We start from the raw sequence: 20,191 nt of genomic DNA on the forward strand, positions 1-20,191 counted from the left end.
GCATTGCTTGTGTTGTAAGTCCAGTTTGTTCCATAGTTTTACTCCGCATAGAGACACACAAAAACGTTTACGAATGGTTTGAGCTCTCGGCAATAAGAAATATCTCTTGAAAAAAAGATTCTTAGTCGCAATAAGACTCTCCTGGGCAATGAATAAAGGTTAAAAAAAGATGAGGCAGTGCAGTCTGAACAAGAGGACACCATAAAGAAATGTCTGAATACAAGAATTCTGTTAATCTGTATGTTGGAATGAATTATGATATACACTATATTGCCAAAAGTATTTGGCCACCTGCCTTGACTCACATATAAACTTGAAGTGCCATCCCATTCCTAACCCATAGGGTTCAATATGATGTCAGTCCACCTTTTGCAGCTATTACAGCTTCAACTCTTCTGGGAAGGCTGTCCACAAGGTTGCGGAGTGTGTTTATAGGAATTTTCGACCATTCTTCTAAAAGCGCATTGGTGAGGTCACACACTAATGTTGGTCGAGAAGGCCTGGCTCTCAGTCTCCATTCTAATTCATCCCAAAGGTGTTTTATCAGGTTCAGGTCAGGACTCTGTGCAGGCCAGTCAAGTTTATCCACACCAGACTCTGTTATCCATGTCTTTATGGACCTTGCTTTGTGCACTGGTGCACAGTCATGTTGGAAGAGGAAGGGGCCCGCTCCAAACTGGTCCCACAAGGTTGGGAGCATGGAATTGTCCAAAATGTTTTGGTATCCTGGAGCATTCAAAGTTCCTTTCACTGGAACTAAGGGGCCAAGCCCAACTCCTGAAAAACAACCCCACACCATAATTCCTCCTCTACCAAATTTCACACTCGGCACAATGCAGTCTGAAATAAACCTTTTGAATCCTAATAAACACAAACACACAGCAGAATTTATTGACACCATGTTCTCCATGGGCTTATTCCCACTGCTCACACGACCCACAAGAATCACAACACACAGCACCACACTTATTGACAACATATTCTGTAACACTGTAGATCAGACTGTAACTGGAGGCTTGTTAGTGAGTGACGTCAGTGATCATTTACCGGTGTTCATGGTGTACAATATTAACTGCAAAACATCCAAACCTGTAAATAGTGAATATTATCGAAGAGCCACAACAGAAAGATCATTAACAGCCCTTAAGAATAATTTAGCTAAACAAAACTGGGTTTCTGTTTTTCAAACGCCAGATATAAATGCAGCTTATAATTTATTTCATGACATTTTTTTCTCACTTTATGATACACACTGCCCCATCAAAAAATGCACTATAACTAACTCCACAAAAACTCCATGGATAACCAAAGGGCTTGTGAACGCTTGCAAAAAGAAAAATTATTTATATAGGAATTTTTTTAGGCATCAAACCATAGAAACAGAACAAAAGTACAAAACATATAAAAATAAATTAACCAGCATATTAAGAGCAAGCAGAAAAGAATACACGACCAAACTATTAATCCAAAAGAAAAATGATATAAAGGGAATTTGGAAGGTATTAAATACAATTATTGGGCATGGTTCAAACAGTCCTTGTTATCCGGAGTTTTTTGTTGAGAACGACCAAATCATAAGTGACAAGAAGATGATTGCTGACGGCTTCAACGTGTTTTTTGTTAATATTGGGCCTGAGCTGGCCAAAAAAATCCCAATTAATGATGAACAGCCCATGGAACTTAATGGAAAAAATCCTTATTCGATGTTCCTTACTCCGACTGTCGAAAAAGAAGTCTTAGAGGTTATTCAGAAAAGTAAGAACAAACCATCACGTGACATTTATGACCTCGACATGAGGACGGAATGTAGCGGAAGAAATCATCAAACCATTCACATACATCTGCAATTTATCTTTTCAACTTGGACAATTTCCTTCACAAATGAAACTCTCAAAAGTCATCCCCATCTTCAAATGTGGAGACAAACACCACTTCACAAATTACCGGCCCGTCTCCCGTCTGCCACAGTTGTCAAAAATATTGGAAAAATTATTTGATAATAGACTTCGTGGCTTCATTGGAAAGCACAAATTATTATCCGATTGTCAATATGGGTTCCGACAAAATAGGTCAACTTCATTAGCTTTAAGTGATTTAATAGAGAACATTACTAATGGTATCGAGAAGAACACATTTGTTATAGGAATTTTTATTGACCTGCAAAATGCTTTCGATACCATTGACCACCAGATTTTGGTAAATAAACTGGAAAACTATGGCATAAGTGAAGTGGCAGGGAAATGCCTGAAGAGCTACTTGAATGAGAGACAGCAGATTGTTCAGATCGACCAACATCAATCTACACTCATGAACATAACCTGTGGAGTCCCCCAGGGGTCGATACTAGGACCCACACTATTTATTATGTATATCAATGAAATATGTAAAGTATCAACACTGCTGAGGTTCATCCTCTTTGCTGACGATACAACCATTACATGTGCAGGTGACGACGTGAAGCAACTTCTGGCCTCTGTAACTGAGGAGAAGATAAAGTTAAAAACTTGGTTTAATACCAACAAATTGTCTCTGAATTTAAAGAAGACCAAAATCATGCTCTTTAGCAATCACAAAAGTAATATACCCATCAGGATTGTTATTGATGATACACCAATAGAATATGTTCAACAAAATTCATTCTTAGGAGTGGTAATAGAGGAAAATATCTCATGGAAGCCTCATACAAATTACCTGAGGACAAAAGTTGCTAAATGTGTTGGAATGATGAGGAGATCATGTCATTTATTGAACACCAATGCTCTGTTGTTATTGTATCATTCATTTATTATGTCATATTTAAACTATTGTGTTGAAGTCTGGGGAAATTGTTATAAATCCCATCTGCAGCCTTTAGTCACTCTACAGAAAAAGGCCATTAGGATTGTGTCCAATGTTCACTACAGACATCATTCAAATCCACTATTCATGGAGTTAAAGCAACTTAAACTGCACGATGTGATCAACTTTAAAACTGCTCAAATTATGTTTAGGGCATCCCAAAACTCTCTACCATCCAATATACAGAACCTATTCCAGGATAGAGATGCTCACCATAGTTACAGTCTAAGAGTAAACAACAAATTATATTTGCCTAAATTTAGAACAACTTTAAAATCAATGTGCATTTCAGTGCGTGGAGTCACTCTGTGGAACAACTTAGGGGACGAGTTAAAAACCTGTTCTAACATGATTCAATTTAAAAGACTGTTTAAAAAAGAAGTACTGAAGAAGTACGAGGAGAAAAGAGAGTGATGCCCTCAGCACAGAGCGATGGGAGAGAGGTGTATGGTCAGAGAGTTTTGGGGCCTGTGTGTGTGTGTGTGTATGTGTGTGTGTGTGTGTGTGTGTTTTGTCTCGTCTTGTCTTGTCTCATAGTAACTGTGGTACTATTGTTAGTGTACAGGAGCTTTTCTTGTTTTTGTTTGTATAGTATTGTTCTTGTATTATATTGTTTATGTTAAATGTGGAAAGAGTGAGAGGGGTTGGGATATTATAAGCATCTGCTTCATCCAACCCCTTTTCAAGCCTTGCATAAATGTCTCTGTCAAAATGTAAAAAAAATTGTGTTGTTGTTGTATTGTGCAAGTTTGAAATAAATACTTCAATTCAATTCAAAATGTAGCATTCTCCTGGCAACCTCCAAACCCAGACTCGTCCATCAGATTGCCAGATGGAAAAGCGCGATTCATCACTCCAGAGAACGCGTCTCCACTGCTCTAGAGTCCAGTTGTGATGTGCTTTACACCACTGCATCCGACGCTTTGTATTGGACTTTGTGATGTATGGCTTAGATGCAGCTGCTCGGCCATGGAAACCCATTCCATGAAGCTCTCTGCGTACTGTACGTGGGCTTATCGGACTGTGCAGAAAGTCGGCGACCTCTTTGCACTATGCGCTTCAGCATCCGCTTCAGCATCCGCTGACCCCTCTCTGTCAGTTTATGTGGCCTACCACTTTGTGACTGAGTTGCTGTTGTTTCCAAACTCTTCCATTTTCTTATAATAAAGCCGACAGTTGACTTTGGAATATTTAGGAGCGAGGAAATTTCACGACTGGATTTGTTGCACAATTGGCATCCTATGACCGTTCCACGCTGGATATCACTGAACTCCTGAGAGCGGCCCATTCTTTCACAAATGTTTGTCTCCATGCCTAAGTGCTTGATTTTTTTACACCTGTGGCCGGGCCAAGTGATTAGGTCACCTGATTCTGATCATTTGGATGGTTGGCCAAATACTTTTAGCAATATAGTATATGTGTGGATCAAGGGCCACCCAGTGTCTTAGTGGTTTGCATGTCAGCCTCTTAGTCTGGAGATCCACGTTCAAATCCTCATTGGAACATCTCTGTGTAGAGTTTACATGTTCTTCCCATGCATGGGTGGGGGTTTCTCTGATCCTCTGGCTTCTCCCACATCCGCAAAACATCCCTGTTAGACTAACTCAGTGGTTCTTAACCTTATTGGAGGTACGGAACCCCGCCAGTTTCATATGCGCATTCACCGAACCCCTTCTTTAGTAAAAAATATATATATTTTTTTTCAAATTCAAGACAATGTTGTACAAAATGAACTGTGCATGAACCACAACAAATTACACACCTGCAAATCCGATGGAAAATTAGGGGGAACATTGTTTGGGGGTATCCATAATACGGCGATAGGGAGAAGTTTTTATTTACACGATGAGCTGGGTGTGTCTTGACCTGCGCGGCGGAGGCTCCGCTGAACCCCTGAGGCCGACTCACCGAACCCCTAGGGTTCGATCGAACCCAGGTTAAGAACCACTGGACTAACTGGAGACTCAAATTGTCCATAGGTGTTTATGTGAATGCTTGTTTGTCTATATGCAGTGTTTAACAAATATTATACATTCAATTGTGGAGGCCCGCCACAATTAAAATGTAACTGTCCACACACATACACTGAGTTTTGCATCAAATCCTATTATGCAAATTAGACAATGACATTCATTAACCCACATGTAAGCAAATGCCACAGATACATTCCCGTCCCGTGGAAAACACTTCAATGTGCCCTATGATTAGCTGTCGACCAGTCCAGGGTGTACTAGCCTCTTCCTAAAGTCAGCTGGGATAGGATTCACTTCGTTCACCTGTGACCCTAATGAGGACAAGCGTTATAAAAGATGAATGGATTGTTAGTTTCATTCTAGTTCATATTAGAATATCAACAGAAAAAAATAAATTTAGAACAGGAGTGCCCGAACCTTTTGTCTCCAAGAGCCAAAGTTAAAATGTTCAAAGGGCAAAACACAGCGATTTTAAACGTACTGCCGAACCATAGGTAACATAATGAAGATTGTCACATTCGATAGATGGCAAGTAGTTAGCATTGGGGACATGCCATCAATGATTGTGTGAGCTTTGAAGAAGTCAGTATGAATTTTTACAGATGTGGCGATCAATCAGCCACTAATCAATATCGGCCGATTTTCTTGAAAAAGTATGTGATCGCCATTGCAGTATAATTCCTTTCAATGCCAATCACAAACGCCGATTCCTTTGGCTAATATTATATTTGGCGACTTGACCAAGGTGTCGCCTTCCGCCCGAAGCAGATATAGGCTCCAGCACCTCCGGCGACCCCGAAAGGGACAAGCGGTAGAAAATGGATGGATAATATTATATTTATTTTTAGCCCTATAACTGACAATATAGCAGCTAATTATTTACAATATCTCCATACACAGTGTGAGGCCGCTCCCCTAAGTTAATTAGAATCAACTCAATTACAGCACATTTCTTAGTATCTTAAAAGGGAACTTTTTTTGGAATTTTGCCTATTGTTTTTTTTTTTATTGTTTTTGCCTATCGTTCACAATCATTATGAGAGACATGACGATAGATGTTATTTATTTTTATTGTTTGCATTCTGAATATGAAATTAATGCAATCTAAAGTCCTCTCACAATGGAGCCAATGTGAGCCGCTCTACTCCGCCAAACACCTCCTTTGAGGTTTGATATACATGATGTCAGTATATATTTAATGTAGTAATGGGTACATTTATAATAACATTTAATATTTACGTATTTTGATCATTTTAAGCATATGAGAGCCAAAAGACACAATAAAACATCACTTACTGTACAATGTATGCTGTCATAAGGATGCCGACTGCTAGGATGTTCATATATTCCCACTTATCAATCATCAATCAATGTTTATTTATATAGCCCTAAATCACAAGTGTCTCAAAGGGCTGCACAAGCCACAACGACATCCTCGGTACAGAGCCCACATACGGGCAAGGAAAAACTCACCCCAGTGGGACGTCGATGTGAATGACTATGAGAAACCTTAGATAAAGAATGACTCATAATCCTCGTGAAGAAACGGGGTGGGGACCAAGCGACTTTTCGTGTCATTATCGCCATTTTCGGGTCCTAAATGGCTGTAAAAGTGTACCAACTTGTTGTAATATGTCCTCAGACTTCTTCAAACAATTGTATGTAATGAAAGAGATTAAGGAACTAGTTAAAATATTGTGCTGCTATTGTTAAATTGTAATTAGCACTCACTATAAATACATTGAAAAGGGTAATGTAAAGGTTTTTTCAGTCGCTAACAAGCCTTTTTCGAACCAGTTATCAGATCTTAAAAACTCTAAACAAAATTAACACAGCATTGATCTATTGTGGCCACACCATTCACATAATTCATGTTTTTTTCACACAATATGCAGTCAGTGAACACATTTCCACAATGCTTACATGTTCTTAACAGACAAGCTATATTTTACAACAAAAGTATTGATTGTTTTTGTATTATTTACAAATGTGAACACACAACATCCCACAATAGCAAAAACAATATTCTAAACCTTAGATACAGTATTAGAACATCTTCTTCTGCAAAAATATCTGTTAAAAAACAACAATATATCTCAGCTGATAATAAACAATGATATAATTGACACACAGCTAATTTAAGTTGGGTAAATTGGGCCAACCGTAGCTAATTCCAGTCTGGCTTAGACTCAGTGGCAGTGGTCAGGAGGACTTTGAAGAGTGATGTTTTTTGAATCAGTAACAGAAAAAAACAAACAGTAATGTCTGGATGAGAAAAGAGTGAGAGCCCAAGGAGAAGAGCAAGCCCAAGGACAGGGCAAGGTAGATGGTGTAAGAATGTGTGGTGGTGGCATTCCAAGGGCTGGAAGAACAGTATTCAGTGATGAAATTCATGCCGTTATCATTGACCATGTAATCAACCGCGCGCTCTCAGTACAATAAGAAAGGCTTGTGAAAGGGTGCAGCCCAATTTGAGGCAGTCAATGGTTGCCTCCATTATAGGCATCTTTCAACAAACCAACCGGTAAATATGGATTGTTTTTATTCAGGCCATACAATAATACGTATCTGGGTTTTTTGCGGTAGTTTTTTGTTCGGAATACTGTTGTGTGTTTCATGGATATTTTGTTCACTGTGAGCGATATTGTAAAACGTTTTCTGTTCCTACTGTACCTTAACCGGACTCTCGCCAGATCCTTGTAGTTTGCTGAGCTGCACACAAGGATCTGGGCTCAAAGGCAATGCAAACTCTTTCAAGATAGCAAAAAATAATGAACCAATCAGGATTGCCGGGCGGGATTTCATAGATGTGACGTAGCGCCGAAGCGACTGTTTGATTCAAACAACAATGCAGCGAGGAGTCGTGTGCTGACATTAATTTTGCTATTGCAACTGTTTCGCGACATCGATCGTCTACTGACATTGCTGCGTTGTTTCAGTAAAAGTTCTCTAACTTTTCGCTCTGTCGTTATACAATATGTCGGCTGTTCTGTTTTGGATTTCCCAGTGTCGCTCTCATCGCCGTTGATTTCGATGTGATAACGGACAAGTGGTTTAACCAATCACATACAATTATTTTTTTTACAAGGCCCCACCTTCTGAAATACATCTCCTATTGAGAAGTCCCAGATCCTTATGTGGAGCTCAGCGAACTACAAGGATCTGGCGAGAGTCAGATTAACTGTACCTCCCCAGTAAAGGGAAAAAAATATTAGCTTTTTACTGGAATGCTTTTGACTGTGAACATTACATGTGGACATACAGTTCCCCGCCAAGAAATATAGTGTAAAAATGGTGGATTGCACGTTTTGCATGCAAATACCTGTAAAACTGAAACATAAAAGTCTATGCAGTTTTTGTACTGTTCTCAATAGCCAGTATTTTGAAAGCTTGTGTACTTTGGTTGACTATATGTACTTTGAGAAGTGAAAACATGTTTAATTCTTTGACAGAATAATTTATTTTGAGTCAGATTTTTAGTGTTTTTGAAATAAGGAATTAGTATATATTTAACAAAAATATGTTTTTGAGAAGAAAAGTATTCATTTTGCCAATTGCGTTTGTAGGTGTGAGTCTGTATTAAGATTTTAGAAAAAGTATCTGCAGTATGGGTAAGCACTTGTTAGCGATTGAAAAAAACTTGAATATATGGGTTCAGTATCTGTATTGGTATCGCCCGATCTCACCCATGGATGATCAGTATCGGCAGCATAAATCCCTTATCGGAACATCCCTATGAATGTGTATTACATTTGGGAAGCTACCCATGGGCGGGCCGAACAAAACAACTCGGCGGGCCAAATTTGGCCCCAATTTGGGCACCCCTGATTTACAGTAGCCGTCCCATTCTTGAACAGATAGAACAGAACGCATTGCCAACACCTTTATTTTGCCCACCATTTCTTATGTTTAACTTGTCAAACGACTGCTTTGAAAAGGTCATTAGAGCATTTAAGTTAAGGGCGGACTAAGACTTACACAATATTTTGTCCAGCCATCCATCCATTTTGTACCGCTTGACCCTCTCAGGGGGGTGCTGGAGCCTATCTCAGCTGCATTTTCTTCAACCACTTATTATATACATCATTAAAATGATACGATGAATCACAAACTGGGGAATATGCTATACTCTTGTTGTCAACAATGTTTTTCTGCTTTTTCCCAACAGTGATTTGAGCAACAACTTCATTACCAAGATAGAAGAACGAATATGCGACAACCTGTGCAATTTAACGCAAATGTAAGTTATTCCAATTATTTCTTTTACCTCCTGTATTTTAGTTTCAGACAATCTTTTCACTGTCATAAGTGGATGAGCATCTAACAAAAATAGAAAACATGATGAAACAATCCTACAGAGCCTAATACTGTAAATGTCGCACCGGCCGAAAATGCATAATAAAGAAGGAAAAAAACATATATAAGTCGCACTGGAGTATAAGTCGCATTTTTTGGGGAAATTTCTTTGATAAAACCCAACACCAAGAATAGACATTTGAAAGGCAATTTAAAATAAATAAAGAATAGTGAACAACAGGCTGAATAAGTGTACGTCATATGACGCATAAATAACTAACTGAGAACGTGCCTGGTATGTTAACGTAACATATTATGGTAAGAGTCATTCAAATAACTATAACATATAGAACATGCTATACGTTTACCAAACAATCTGTCACTCCTAATCGCTAAATCCGATAAAATCTTATACGTCTAGTCTCTTACGTGAATGAGCTGAATAATATTATTTGATATTTTACGGTAATGTGTTAATAATTTCACACATAAGTCGCTCCTGAGTATAAGTCGCACCCCCGGCCAACTATGAAAAAAACTGCGACTTATAGTCCGAAAAATACGGTATTTAGTATTTTGTATTCAGTGGATCGCGGTTCAGCATTTGCAACTCTAGATATTCACGGATTTCTTATATCTGCTTTAAATATTTTCCGGACTATAGAGCGCACCGGTATATAAGCCGCACCCGCCAAATTTTAGAAAAAAAATGTTTTACATATATTAGCCGCACCGCACTATAAGACGCAGATATATACGTTTAAAATTAGTTATCTACCCTGAAAGATTTTGTAAATGTTTATTTATCTTTGTTTCCAAAAATATATTTATATGTGACATGTATGATAGTATGTCTTCCAAACAGTGTTGCCAACTTGGCAACTTTCTTCTGCTCATCTTTCCAACTCCTTAGCGCCTTTTTTTCTCAAAAGCGACTTGCGGAAAATCTAGCAACGTTTTCAATTGTTTTGGAGACATGAAAGCATGTATCACTCTGCAGTAAATGTCCTCAACGAGCAGCTGGTGCCACTGTGAATTTAGTCTTTTCTGATTTATAAATTTTGTTACAATGTCGGATAATCGTGTTAAACAATGCCAAAGCACCAAATCATAGGATTCAAGCACTTTAGCATGACCTTGCACGCAGTTTTGTATGCCTATGTTCGCGGGGTTAGACGTCCTTATTTGGACATCTGCTTGTCAAGCTCTCAGCCCTCTGCTTCAGGCTATAAGGAAACACAAAAAAGGTAGAATAAAGTATTATTTTCATCTGAACGTGGCATGCACACAATAAAAGCGACGACATTCCTCTCTCCAGGAGCGTCCATTGCAATTCATTATGCAAATGCTGCGTCATCGAGTAACTTCTGGCTACATTTAGGACAGCCAATAACTACTTCCCTTACTATGGGAGTTGGCAACACTGCTTCTAAAGCAACCCGTAGGGGGTGCCACAAGAATAAGTTACAGTCATGTGAAAAAATGGCACCGAGCATAACTTTTGTATCATTGTCCCTTTCCCTGCAGTGACCTAAGCAGTAACCCTTTTGAGTGTGACTGTAAGCTTTTCCGCTTGGTCAGCTGGCTCCAAGAGAAAGGAGTGCGAGTTCGCCGGCCTGATGCTATGCTGTGTAACCACCCTCCTGAGCTACGCCACCAACCCTTGCTCAACGTCAGCTTGCTCACCTGCGGTACTAAACAGGAACACACACACAAACACACACATTACAAGAAGCATGAGTGGCAACATAGCAAATATATTAAATATAAAGGGGGTTTGATTCGAGTCGGATTCTTGGAATGACTATTCAAGTCTCAATTCTTGATTCTAACCAATTCTCGCAATATGCAATTTTTTTCTATAATAATTCTAGTGAAACCTTTTCAAAACAGGTTACAGGCTACAAAAGCTCCCCTTGACTGCTGACAAACTACATATACACGCAGCGAGTAAACCGGAGATGGCCAAAATAACAGCTCTATAAAAATGTATACTTAATTTCAGAAATTGGAATACATAAGAATTGCTATTCGGGCGGGTGATTGATTTTTTTTACAGTACCCCTAAAACAGGGGTCGGGAACCTTTTTGGCTGAGAGAGCCATGAAAGCCAAATATTTTAAAATGTATTTCCGTTAGAGCCATATGATATTTTTTAACACTGAATACAACTAAATGCGTGCATTTTTAAGTAAGAACAACATTTTTAGAGTATAATAAGTTTCTTATTCTTCTTAATAACATTGTTATTCTGGAGCTATCCAATAATAATTAAAATACTTCTTACCACTAATGCAAATTCTTGAACAAGTGCAGTAGAAAACGGATGGATGGATTAAAATGCATGAGAATGTTTTATATTTTGAACTTTATTTTTAACACTGTGATTACCAGAGGAATTATTCATTACTTATCTTGTTGAGTAATGTCAGCTAAGATTTATCTGAGAGCCAGATGCAATCATCAAAAGAGCCACATCTGGCTCGAGAGCCATAGGTTCCCTATTCCTACCCTAAAACATAGTCACAAGACATTTAGGCATGTTGTGCTCCTAGCATGTTTACACTAAGCACATTACAGTGATTCCACAAAAAATAAACAAATAACATTACGAATAATTTTAGTAATAGGACTGCGCTGAAATTTTAATCACCCCCGTCATAGTTGAACTATGATCAGCTATACATAAAAATAAATGAGTCTGGCCTTCCCATGGCCTACAGAAGCTCTGAATGATGCAAATTCATGTGGACTTGCGACTTTTTACTGACTTGTGTTTCTGTGTTAGAGTACCGTAATTTCCGGACTATAAGCCGCACCTGACTATAAGCCGCACCAGCTAAATTTAGGGGAAAATACAGATTGCTCCATATATAAGCCGCACCCGACTATAAGCCGCAGGGTTTTGATGTGTAATTACCGTAGTATATAGGGGTTCCTGCTACCACGGAGGGGATTGTCGGGACAGAGATGACTGTTTGGGAACGCAAAGCGTCCCATTTATTAACAATAAATCTTTCAATCATTCAATCAAACTTTCACATCTTTGACATGGCGAACAGCATTCGTGCAGAGTACAAATAATACAACGGTGCAAAGTAATACAAAGTGCTCGCCTGTACGTTATCAAAATAAGCAGCCTACCGGTATATGAAAAGTCAGTCTTTAATCATTGTGTCATCGTCTTCCTCCTGCGTACTAAAACCACCGAAATCCTCTTCGTCGGTGTCGGAGAAGAAAAGGCCGTAAATAAGCCGCACCCTTGTATAAGCCGCAGGGACCAGAACGAGGGGAAAAAGTAGCGGCTTATAGTCCGGAAATTACGGTAGCATGACAAAGTGAAAACCCAGAGACACAACTGAAGAGTGTAAAAAGTCTGAAATCGCTTGTGCTCCTTTTCCAGGTCTGAATTATGCCGCCTGTCTTGAGGACAGCAGCAGTGGAGGTGGAGGCCGGAGTGAGCTTGTTATTTTCTCATCCTCCACCCCGGGCAACTTCACGCGTGAACAGTGTAACAGCGTGTGTTTCGCTGCCTCTTACCGTTATGGCGGTCTGGGGGCGAGGCACGAGTGCCTCTGCAGTACAAACTCTGAGCCCAACTTCATCAGTGAATCTCAGTGTTCTGCCGCATGTACCAACCCAAGTGTCATGAAGGTATGTACGCACACAATCAAATCCACAGGTGTCATAACAGTTTGTTTGATTCACAAATACTCTCTCTGTTTCTGTCCTGTTTCTTCCCAATGCTGGTCACAGGAATGTGGGTGGACTCTGGCTCATGATGTGTTTGCAGTTGACTTTAACGTCTTACTTAAGCCCCTCCCATTGCAAAGTGTTCACGACAGTATCAGTTTCTCAGTGTCATCCTCCGTCACCCCTATCATGCTCTCCTGGGAATTTGGCGACCTTTCACCTCGTGTCAACACCTCAACAACGGATCTCTCGAAGGCTACACACAAATATGGACTTCCAGGACAGTATGCAATCAGTTTGATAGCCTGGGCTGGACACAAGGAGGTGAGAGTGAGAGATAAATTATTTTAATTTGATGTATTGATTGTACAATAAAGGTGCATATTCTATGTATTTAATGCTACATCTCCATGTGCCCAGGTGTCTGCACGTGGAGAAGTGACTGTGGCATTTCCTCCCAAACTGGAACTGCACTGCCCATCTCTTACCGTGGCCAATAGCAGTCTGGAAGTCACACTTGTCAGCTGGGGGTCTCTTGGTCTGGATGTAGACTGGACGATCGTAAAAGAGGATGTACAGATCGCCAAAGGTAAACTAAAAGCTCTGAACCAGAGTTCTCTTCAAACCAATCCTGCATTTTTTTGAAGTATTTTGTTTCGAAATCAACTCAGAGAGAGAAAGAAGAAGAACAACTAGAATTATACTGCTGTTAATTGGGGATCTAAAATTTTAGTTTTTTTTATGGCACTAATTAGACTCCAGCTGCTTAACAGTTCAGTTCAGTTCAGTTCATTGAGTTGAATTTTAGTTGATTTAAGTTGAATTGGCTCCACCACACAGGGTGTTGAATTAGAATTGAAATTGAAATTACTAGAAGTGCAATTCAGAGAAATTCCTTTTATCCAAGTAACAGGAATAGTTTAACAAAGATTTTAGCCTAAGTACTAAAATACTTTACAAACACAAAAATTAAACACAGAGTCCCTCCATCTTGGATGCTTGGATAAAGCAGAAAATTCTTGGAAATTAACAGATTTAGACAAATTTGTGAACAATATTTGAGAGGAATAGGTCTTGTGTGTATATAGTAAAAGTTTTAGATATTTGAGTTCAACTCATGAAAAATGGGAGCAAAAACAAAAGGGTTGCGTTTATGTTTTTGTTCAGTGTAATACAACAAGAACAAAAAATGCTTCGAAATAATTGATAATGAGTTTTGATTGATTTTCTGCCTCAATTGTAACTTTATTTTAGTAATAATAATAATGATAATAATAAAAATAATAATAACATTGTGCCTGTCCTTCTAATATTTTCTTCATGTTAGCTAGCTGGTGTTAGCCATCTCAGCATGCTATAGCTTAGTCAGTAAAAAGTTAGTATTTGTGTCACTAATGCTAAATACAAAGTACAGTTAGTTAATGTCAAACCCACGTTAACTCTGGCAGATGTTTGTGTTCAAAGTGGTGCCTTCTCCTTTATTGCTTTATGCCCACAAGCATGTTTAGCATGTCGGGCGATCTTCTTCCACTGTGGTCATCTATATTTTAAGGGCAGCTGAAGTATTTTCCAACTGCCTATTTTGTCATATTAGACTGGGGGAACCGCCAATATTAATTCAGCATAGTATGCTGTGAGAGAGGTCCTGATACAGCCGCTACAGCCATTTACGACCGGAAGCACTATCATTTTCGCTAATACCATATGAACTGTATGAAGGAACATTTTAGTGGTTTTGAAACCGTCTTTTTTTATACCGCGGAATATAGGGGTGTAACGATTTGTTTTAACAACAATTCAATTATATTCAATATTTTTGGTTGCCGATACGATTCAGTGACAATATTATTTTTTTTAGAACGATACGATACAAGATGATACAGAGAGTTAAAATTGATTCAGTAACTTTTTTGCAAGACAAATCAAGCAGCATGACTTTGAAATAAATAGTGGATACTGGACCCTTCAGGTGAAGTTTCCTATTTTCAGTTATTTATTGTGAGAGAATTATGTATGGATTAATTATGGATACAAACAAGCAAGTAAACAACAATTATTGGCCTATGCATTCACATCTTATTTGAATAAAGTGCAACCAACACTTTAGCTTGAATTAACAAGAGGAAACACTTTCTCCTTACATTTCAAGCAATTTTTAATAAAAGTACAGTAACCAACATTTTAACAGTAGAATTACCTGCTAATTATAGTTATCCGACCCTGCCATGTAGAATCTGTTCTTCGTTCTCATTCCTGTTAATGGTGTTGTGTTTAGTTTTCATAGCCTCCTTGATCCATCTCCTGTTTCTCATGAAATTACTTCTCTTAGCTGTCACTTCCATTGGGTCTGGTGCGCCTTCTGTGGTTTAAAGTTGCGTTGCGGCTTTGTCATTGGGTTTTGTCGTTTGTATTAATTGTGACTTTTGCAATTGTGCTGTAGCCGAAAGTTAGGATATTGAAATGCCCGGCAGTGGAGAAGAAGAGATAGTTGGAGATACACTCTCAGACACTTTCTTAACAAGTGGTAACAGACTCAGTGAGTCAAAACACACACATATTTATTTTTTATTTATTTATGATATTTGCCACAACTTCACGTTTAAACACTGAACACACAGACACGCGGACTCTCGCGGGACTCCTGCCGCACTCGCACACGTCACACAAAACAACACCACCTCTTAAAGGCACACAGACACATGTCAGAGATATTACACTATTGTCCACCATTTTTGTTTTGATGACACCACAGAGATGAAAATAGACTTAACGTTTTAAATATTTCTTATTAAAAGTTCTAAATGTCATATAAAGTCTGTTGTTTTTAAATCCAATGTTTTCCTTTTTTTGGTCAAATGAATCAAATTCCTTTTTAAACAACCTTGGATCAATACATATCTTTTGGAAGGCCAACTTGCCAAGCACAGATCGATAAACATAAAATATAGGAAAAACTGGCCCATGCCTAGTCCTAAATGAGTTGAAAAGTTTTGAACAGTTGGAAACGATTTGGAATGTGGGAGTTGTTGATTCTTGTCTTGAATACCCCAAAATGATTAATTGAATTAAAATTCTACGTCCTTCAATTTGAATTGAATCCTTTTTGCAACCTCATTTCAAATTAATGGAATACAATTACAATTTGGGAGACATTCTGAATTCAATTTGGACAATTGCACAAGTCTGCTAGACCAGTGATATTCAAACTTTTTTCACCAAGTAGTACCTCAGAAAAAACTTGGCTGTCGAAGTACCACCATAAGAACCACTAGTGGTAAATGTATCACCGTTTGAGAATCACTGTGCCAGACAAAAGGCTTCAATACAGAATGAACACATCAGAATGTTCATTCTTTTGGTTATTGTTGGATCAAGGTATGTAAATGTGAGTGACAGCTGGAGTCATGTTACTGTATAGTAACTATGGAGACTCGCAAATCCATTTTATTAACATTCAAAGTAAAAATAATTTGCTTGGGGCTGCACACAGAGTGACAATCCTTACAATAGAGGTATAAGCAAGGAGCGTGGTTTGGATTTACTTGCCTGACTTTAAATTTTTAGACGCAATACTTTTTCAATACGTCTAGATTTTTTCTCTCAGCTGGTCTGTGGTTAGTGTTGAATAAAAAATAACACAATTATTATATTAATTTGTAGAAACCATGCATTTGCTGTAAATTAACAACTTCCTCGTTCAAACACCTCTTCTCTTTTGTTCAGCTCCCATGGCAACTGCTGTCTTTTATTTTCCTAATCTATCTTGGGTACAAATGCAGTCTGAGATGAAAGGACGGTTTCTTTCTCCGTTCTAGTATTCCCTGTATTGATGTGGTAAGGTACCAGGCTGATGCAAAATTTGGGATTTCAATTCAAGTTATTTGAAGAATTGGGATTTGATTTGAATTGGTTCCACTCCAAATGATGAATTAGAATTACAGGAAATAAAATATAAGTAATTGAAATTCATTGAATTACCTAATAACCAATTAACAGAAATAATTTGTCGCATATAACTATAGTTATTTTAGCTTAAATCTTTTCCCATTTTATCCTAACCTACTTTGGTCACCATTAATGTATGATTCATCCTTTCATCCTTGTTATTTTTTGGTTTTAAACTGATAGCATATTAGCTTAAAAATTTACCACAGCATACTGTCGTAATGAGGTCATACTGTATGTATTAGCATGCATGTGATCGCTAAACTGTCCCTGATTGTGCTGCACAAAATATTTTCTAATATCTAAAAATGTTTGTGTCTTGCCAGCCTCCCCTTACTGTCCAAAAGATGGGCTCTATCACGCTGAGTCCTCATGCTGTTTCCAGATTGTTCCAGTGGAGATGAGCTGGACCGATGCTCACCAACAGTGTTTAGACCGCGGCGGGGATCTGGCAATAGTCAGAGGTGACGCGCTGCGAAACGTGCTGGCTCATAAAGTCACACAGTGAGTAGTTTGGTCTAAATAAAGTGTTTAGAAATTGTCTTACATATCTATTTTAGCTTTGCATGTACAGTATGAGAGTGTGGTGTGTGTGGACCTACGACAATTTGAATCTACATTTAAAATATGTAACAGAATACGTAGAAGATATGTTTTAGTGTTAATTTTGCTCCCACAGTCACCCGATCATAAATTCTGGAGGCATCCCCAGATTGCAAATTAAACCTCACTCTTTCCAAAAGTATCATAATTTATCTTTTGGAAAATGTACACTGTTTAACATTCTAATACCAATGAGTGACACATTGTGTCAATTTAAGATACAAACATATATTAATCTGAAAGAACATATAGTATTGTGCACTCCTGACTTTATGGTCGATCAATGCCCAGGTGCAGTATTTCCCCACTATTGTGGTGAGGTTTATTACTACTGAGGCACTGAATTTTTTTTTTACTTTAACCAATTTTGCTCTAATCAATGTTAATAGTGGTTGCTCATAATGTGGATCACAAAAGGAATATCTTTTTTTTTTAATTAAATTAAAAAACATTTGTCTTACCCTTATTTGTAAAAGGAGTCAATGCCCCAAGAGAGACCTAAAAAATAGTGACAGGTATATAAATTAGGTGAACCTCATTCTGGATTCTTCTTATTACACAAAGCAACACTTTTTGATTTTTAGGATGGAAGGTCAAGACCTGCACATCTGTAAAAGCACAGCTGCATGGTAACTTTGACGCTCTACGATGAGACCTCTAATGTGTGTGTGTGTTAATGTGTGTAGATGGATTGTTGTTGCAGACTAAAGTGGAGGAGAGTAGAAAAAGCTGCTGTGGATGGAGAATCTCTTGTTTGAATAAGGAACTTTTTTCTGCCCTTCTCTGCTTGTTTTTGCCCCAGAGACCCTTTGTCATGTTTACTCTGCTTTGTCCACTTCAGACGTCGTTTTCACAGATGTGAAAAGTTGACAAAATACCTGAGGTCATAGAAAACCAGGATTCGAAAACATTTCTTTTTTTTTCTCAGCTGCCCAAATACCCCCTGTCCAGGTTGTATCGTCAAACACCAAACAAAGTATCTGAAAATAATAAATAATTATATTTGCCTTCAGTCAGTGGTCAAATGGACTGAGAGTCCATTAATGGAACCATGGTGTGAAAATCCAATGCCTGCATCATAATAACAAGGCCACGGTAAACATTTGACATCCCACTGGGTCTCAATTAAAGCGCTTTTTCTATCTCTTCTCTCCACGCTTACATCATTGATTGCACTCAAACTGGCACAATTTGGTGAGTGTATTGTCACTCTTGTGTTTAACTGTGTGTGAAAGGCTAGACAAGAAGTTTGTTTGATCAGAAAGCAATCAGGAGCTGTGCTTTTTTTACTTGTGTTTGTGTGTTTCAACATGGCTAAGCCCATTTTCCATCTAGAACAGCCTCCACGCTGGGTATTGAACAGGTGATTTGCTAATCAATATGTTCCCTTTCGCTTACTTCTGCAGGGAACGAGGAGTGTGGCTCGGCTTGAGTGACGTCAAATCTCCTGGCAGGCTGCGCTGGGTCAACGGCTCTGAGGCCCAGAACGGGGAGGAAGGACTTGCGCCTCGTTCCTTGATCTCCCGTGGAAACATTTGCGTGTCCCTTGATCAGCGTGCTCAGACAAGTTTGCATCCATGCAACACCATGCGGGCGTTTGTCTGCCAATACAGCCCTCAAGGTTTGTTTCAGATCTACAGTATACTTCATTACAATGACAAACGTCTTGTTTTGTAAACATTTTTGTGATCTTAACATGTTCCAAAATGTATCTCTATTGAGATGTGTGACATTTTGCGGTTCTTGAAGGATTACTACAACTGTAATTTAGGTAGTCAAGTCAATTTGATTTGTATAGCACACCAGAAGTTATCTCAAAGCACTTTATGCATAGAACAGGTCTGGAATCATGCTCCTCATGCATTGTAGAGAAGCAACTGAACCCTACTGATCGACATATTAAACACCTAAAGTCGAAAGAGCGGTAGGGTCCAATTGGCAGCCACGCTTTCGTCAGTCCACTCCAGGGCAGCTGTGGCCGCAAATGTAGCTTACCACCATCTATTGTGAATGTGGAGTGAATGAATGATCAGTTCTCAGTTCTCTGTGAAGCGCTTTGAGTGTCTAGAAAAGCGCTATAATATCTAATGCAATTATTATTAAAGTACAAACCCCGTTTCCATATGAGTTGGGAAATTGTGTTAGATGTAAATATAAACAGAATATAATGATTTGCAAATCATTTTCAACCCATATTCAATTGAATGCACTACAAAGACAAGATATTTGATGTTCAAACTCATAAACTTAATTTTTTTTTTGCAAATAATTAACTTAGAATTTCATGGCTGCAACACGTGCCAAAGTAGTTGGGAAAGGGCATGTTCACCACTGTGTTACATGGCCTTTCCTTTTAACAACACTCAGTAAACGTTTGGGAACTGAGGAGACACATTTTTGAAGCTTCTCAGGTGGAATTCTTTCCCATTCTTGCTTGATGTACAGCTTAAGTTGTTCAACAGTCCGGGAGTCTCCGTTGTGGTATTTTTGGCTTAATAATGTGCCACACATTTTCAATGGGAGACATGTCTGGACTACAGGCAGGCCAGTCTAGTACCCGCACTCTTTTACTATGAAGCCACGTTGATGTAACACGTGGCTTGGCATTGTCTTGCTAAAATAAGCAGGGGCGTCCATGGTAACGTTGCTTGGATGGCAAAATATGTTGCTCCAAAACCTGTATGTACCTTTCAGCATTAATGGCGCCTTCACAGATGTGTAAGTTACCCATGTCTTGGGCACAAATACACCCCCATACCATCACAGATGCTGGCTTTTCAACTTTGCGCCTATAACAATCCGGATGGTTCTTTTCCTCTTTGGTCCGGAGGACACGACGTCCA

The 20,191-nt window shown here is 38.7% G+C and overlaps 1 protein-coding gene across 1 annotated transcript in view; it reads left to right on the top strand.

Annotated features, from left to right (window-relative positions):
* Positions 1 to 20,191, top strand: part of pkd1a (polycystic kidney disease 1a) — a 137,832-nt gene that overhangs the window by 41,003 nt on the left and 76,638 nt on the right. The window contains exons 5-11 of the mRNA XM_062032740.1: positions 8,980 to 9,051; positions 10,635 to 10,798; positions 12,511 to 12,761; positions 12,864 to 13,124; positions 13,221 to 13,389; positions 17,072 to 17,249; positions 18,755 to 18,969. Of these exons, the coding sequence (XP_061888724.1) occupies positions 8,980 to 9,051; positions 10,635 to 10,798; positions 12,511 to 12,761; positions 12,864 to 13,124; positions 13,221 to 13,389; positions 17,072 to 17,249; positions 18,755 to 18,969 (1,310 nt within the window). The remainder of the gene's footprint in view (positions 1 to 8,979; positions 9,052 to 10,634; positions 10,799 to 12,510; positions 12,762 to 12,863; positions 13,125 to 13,220; positions 13,390 to 17,071; positions 17,250 to 18,754; positions 18,970 to 20,191) is intronic.

Source organism: Entelurus aequoreus, linkage group LG22 (genome assembly GCF_033978785.1).
Source record: "Entelurus aequoreus isolate RoL-2023_Sb linkage group LG22, RoL_Eaeq_v1.1, whole genome shotgun sequence".
NCBI lineage: Eukaryota > Metazoa > Chordata > Actinopteri > Syngnathiformes > Syngnathidae > Entelurus > Entelurus aequoreus.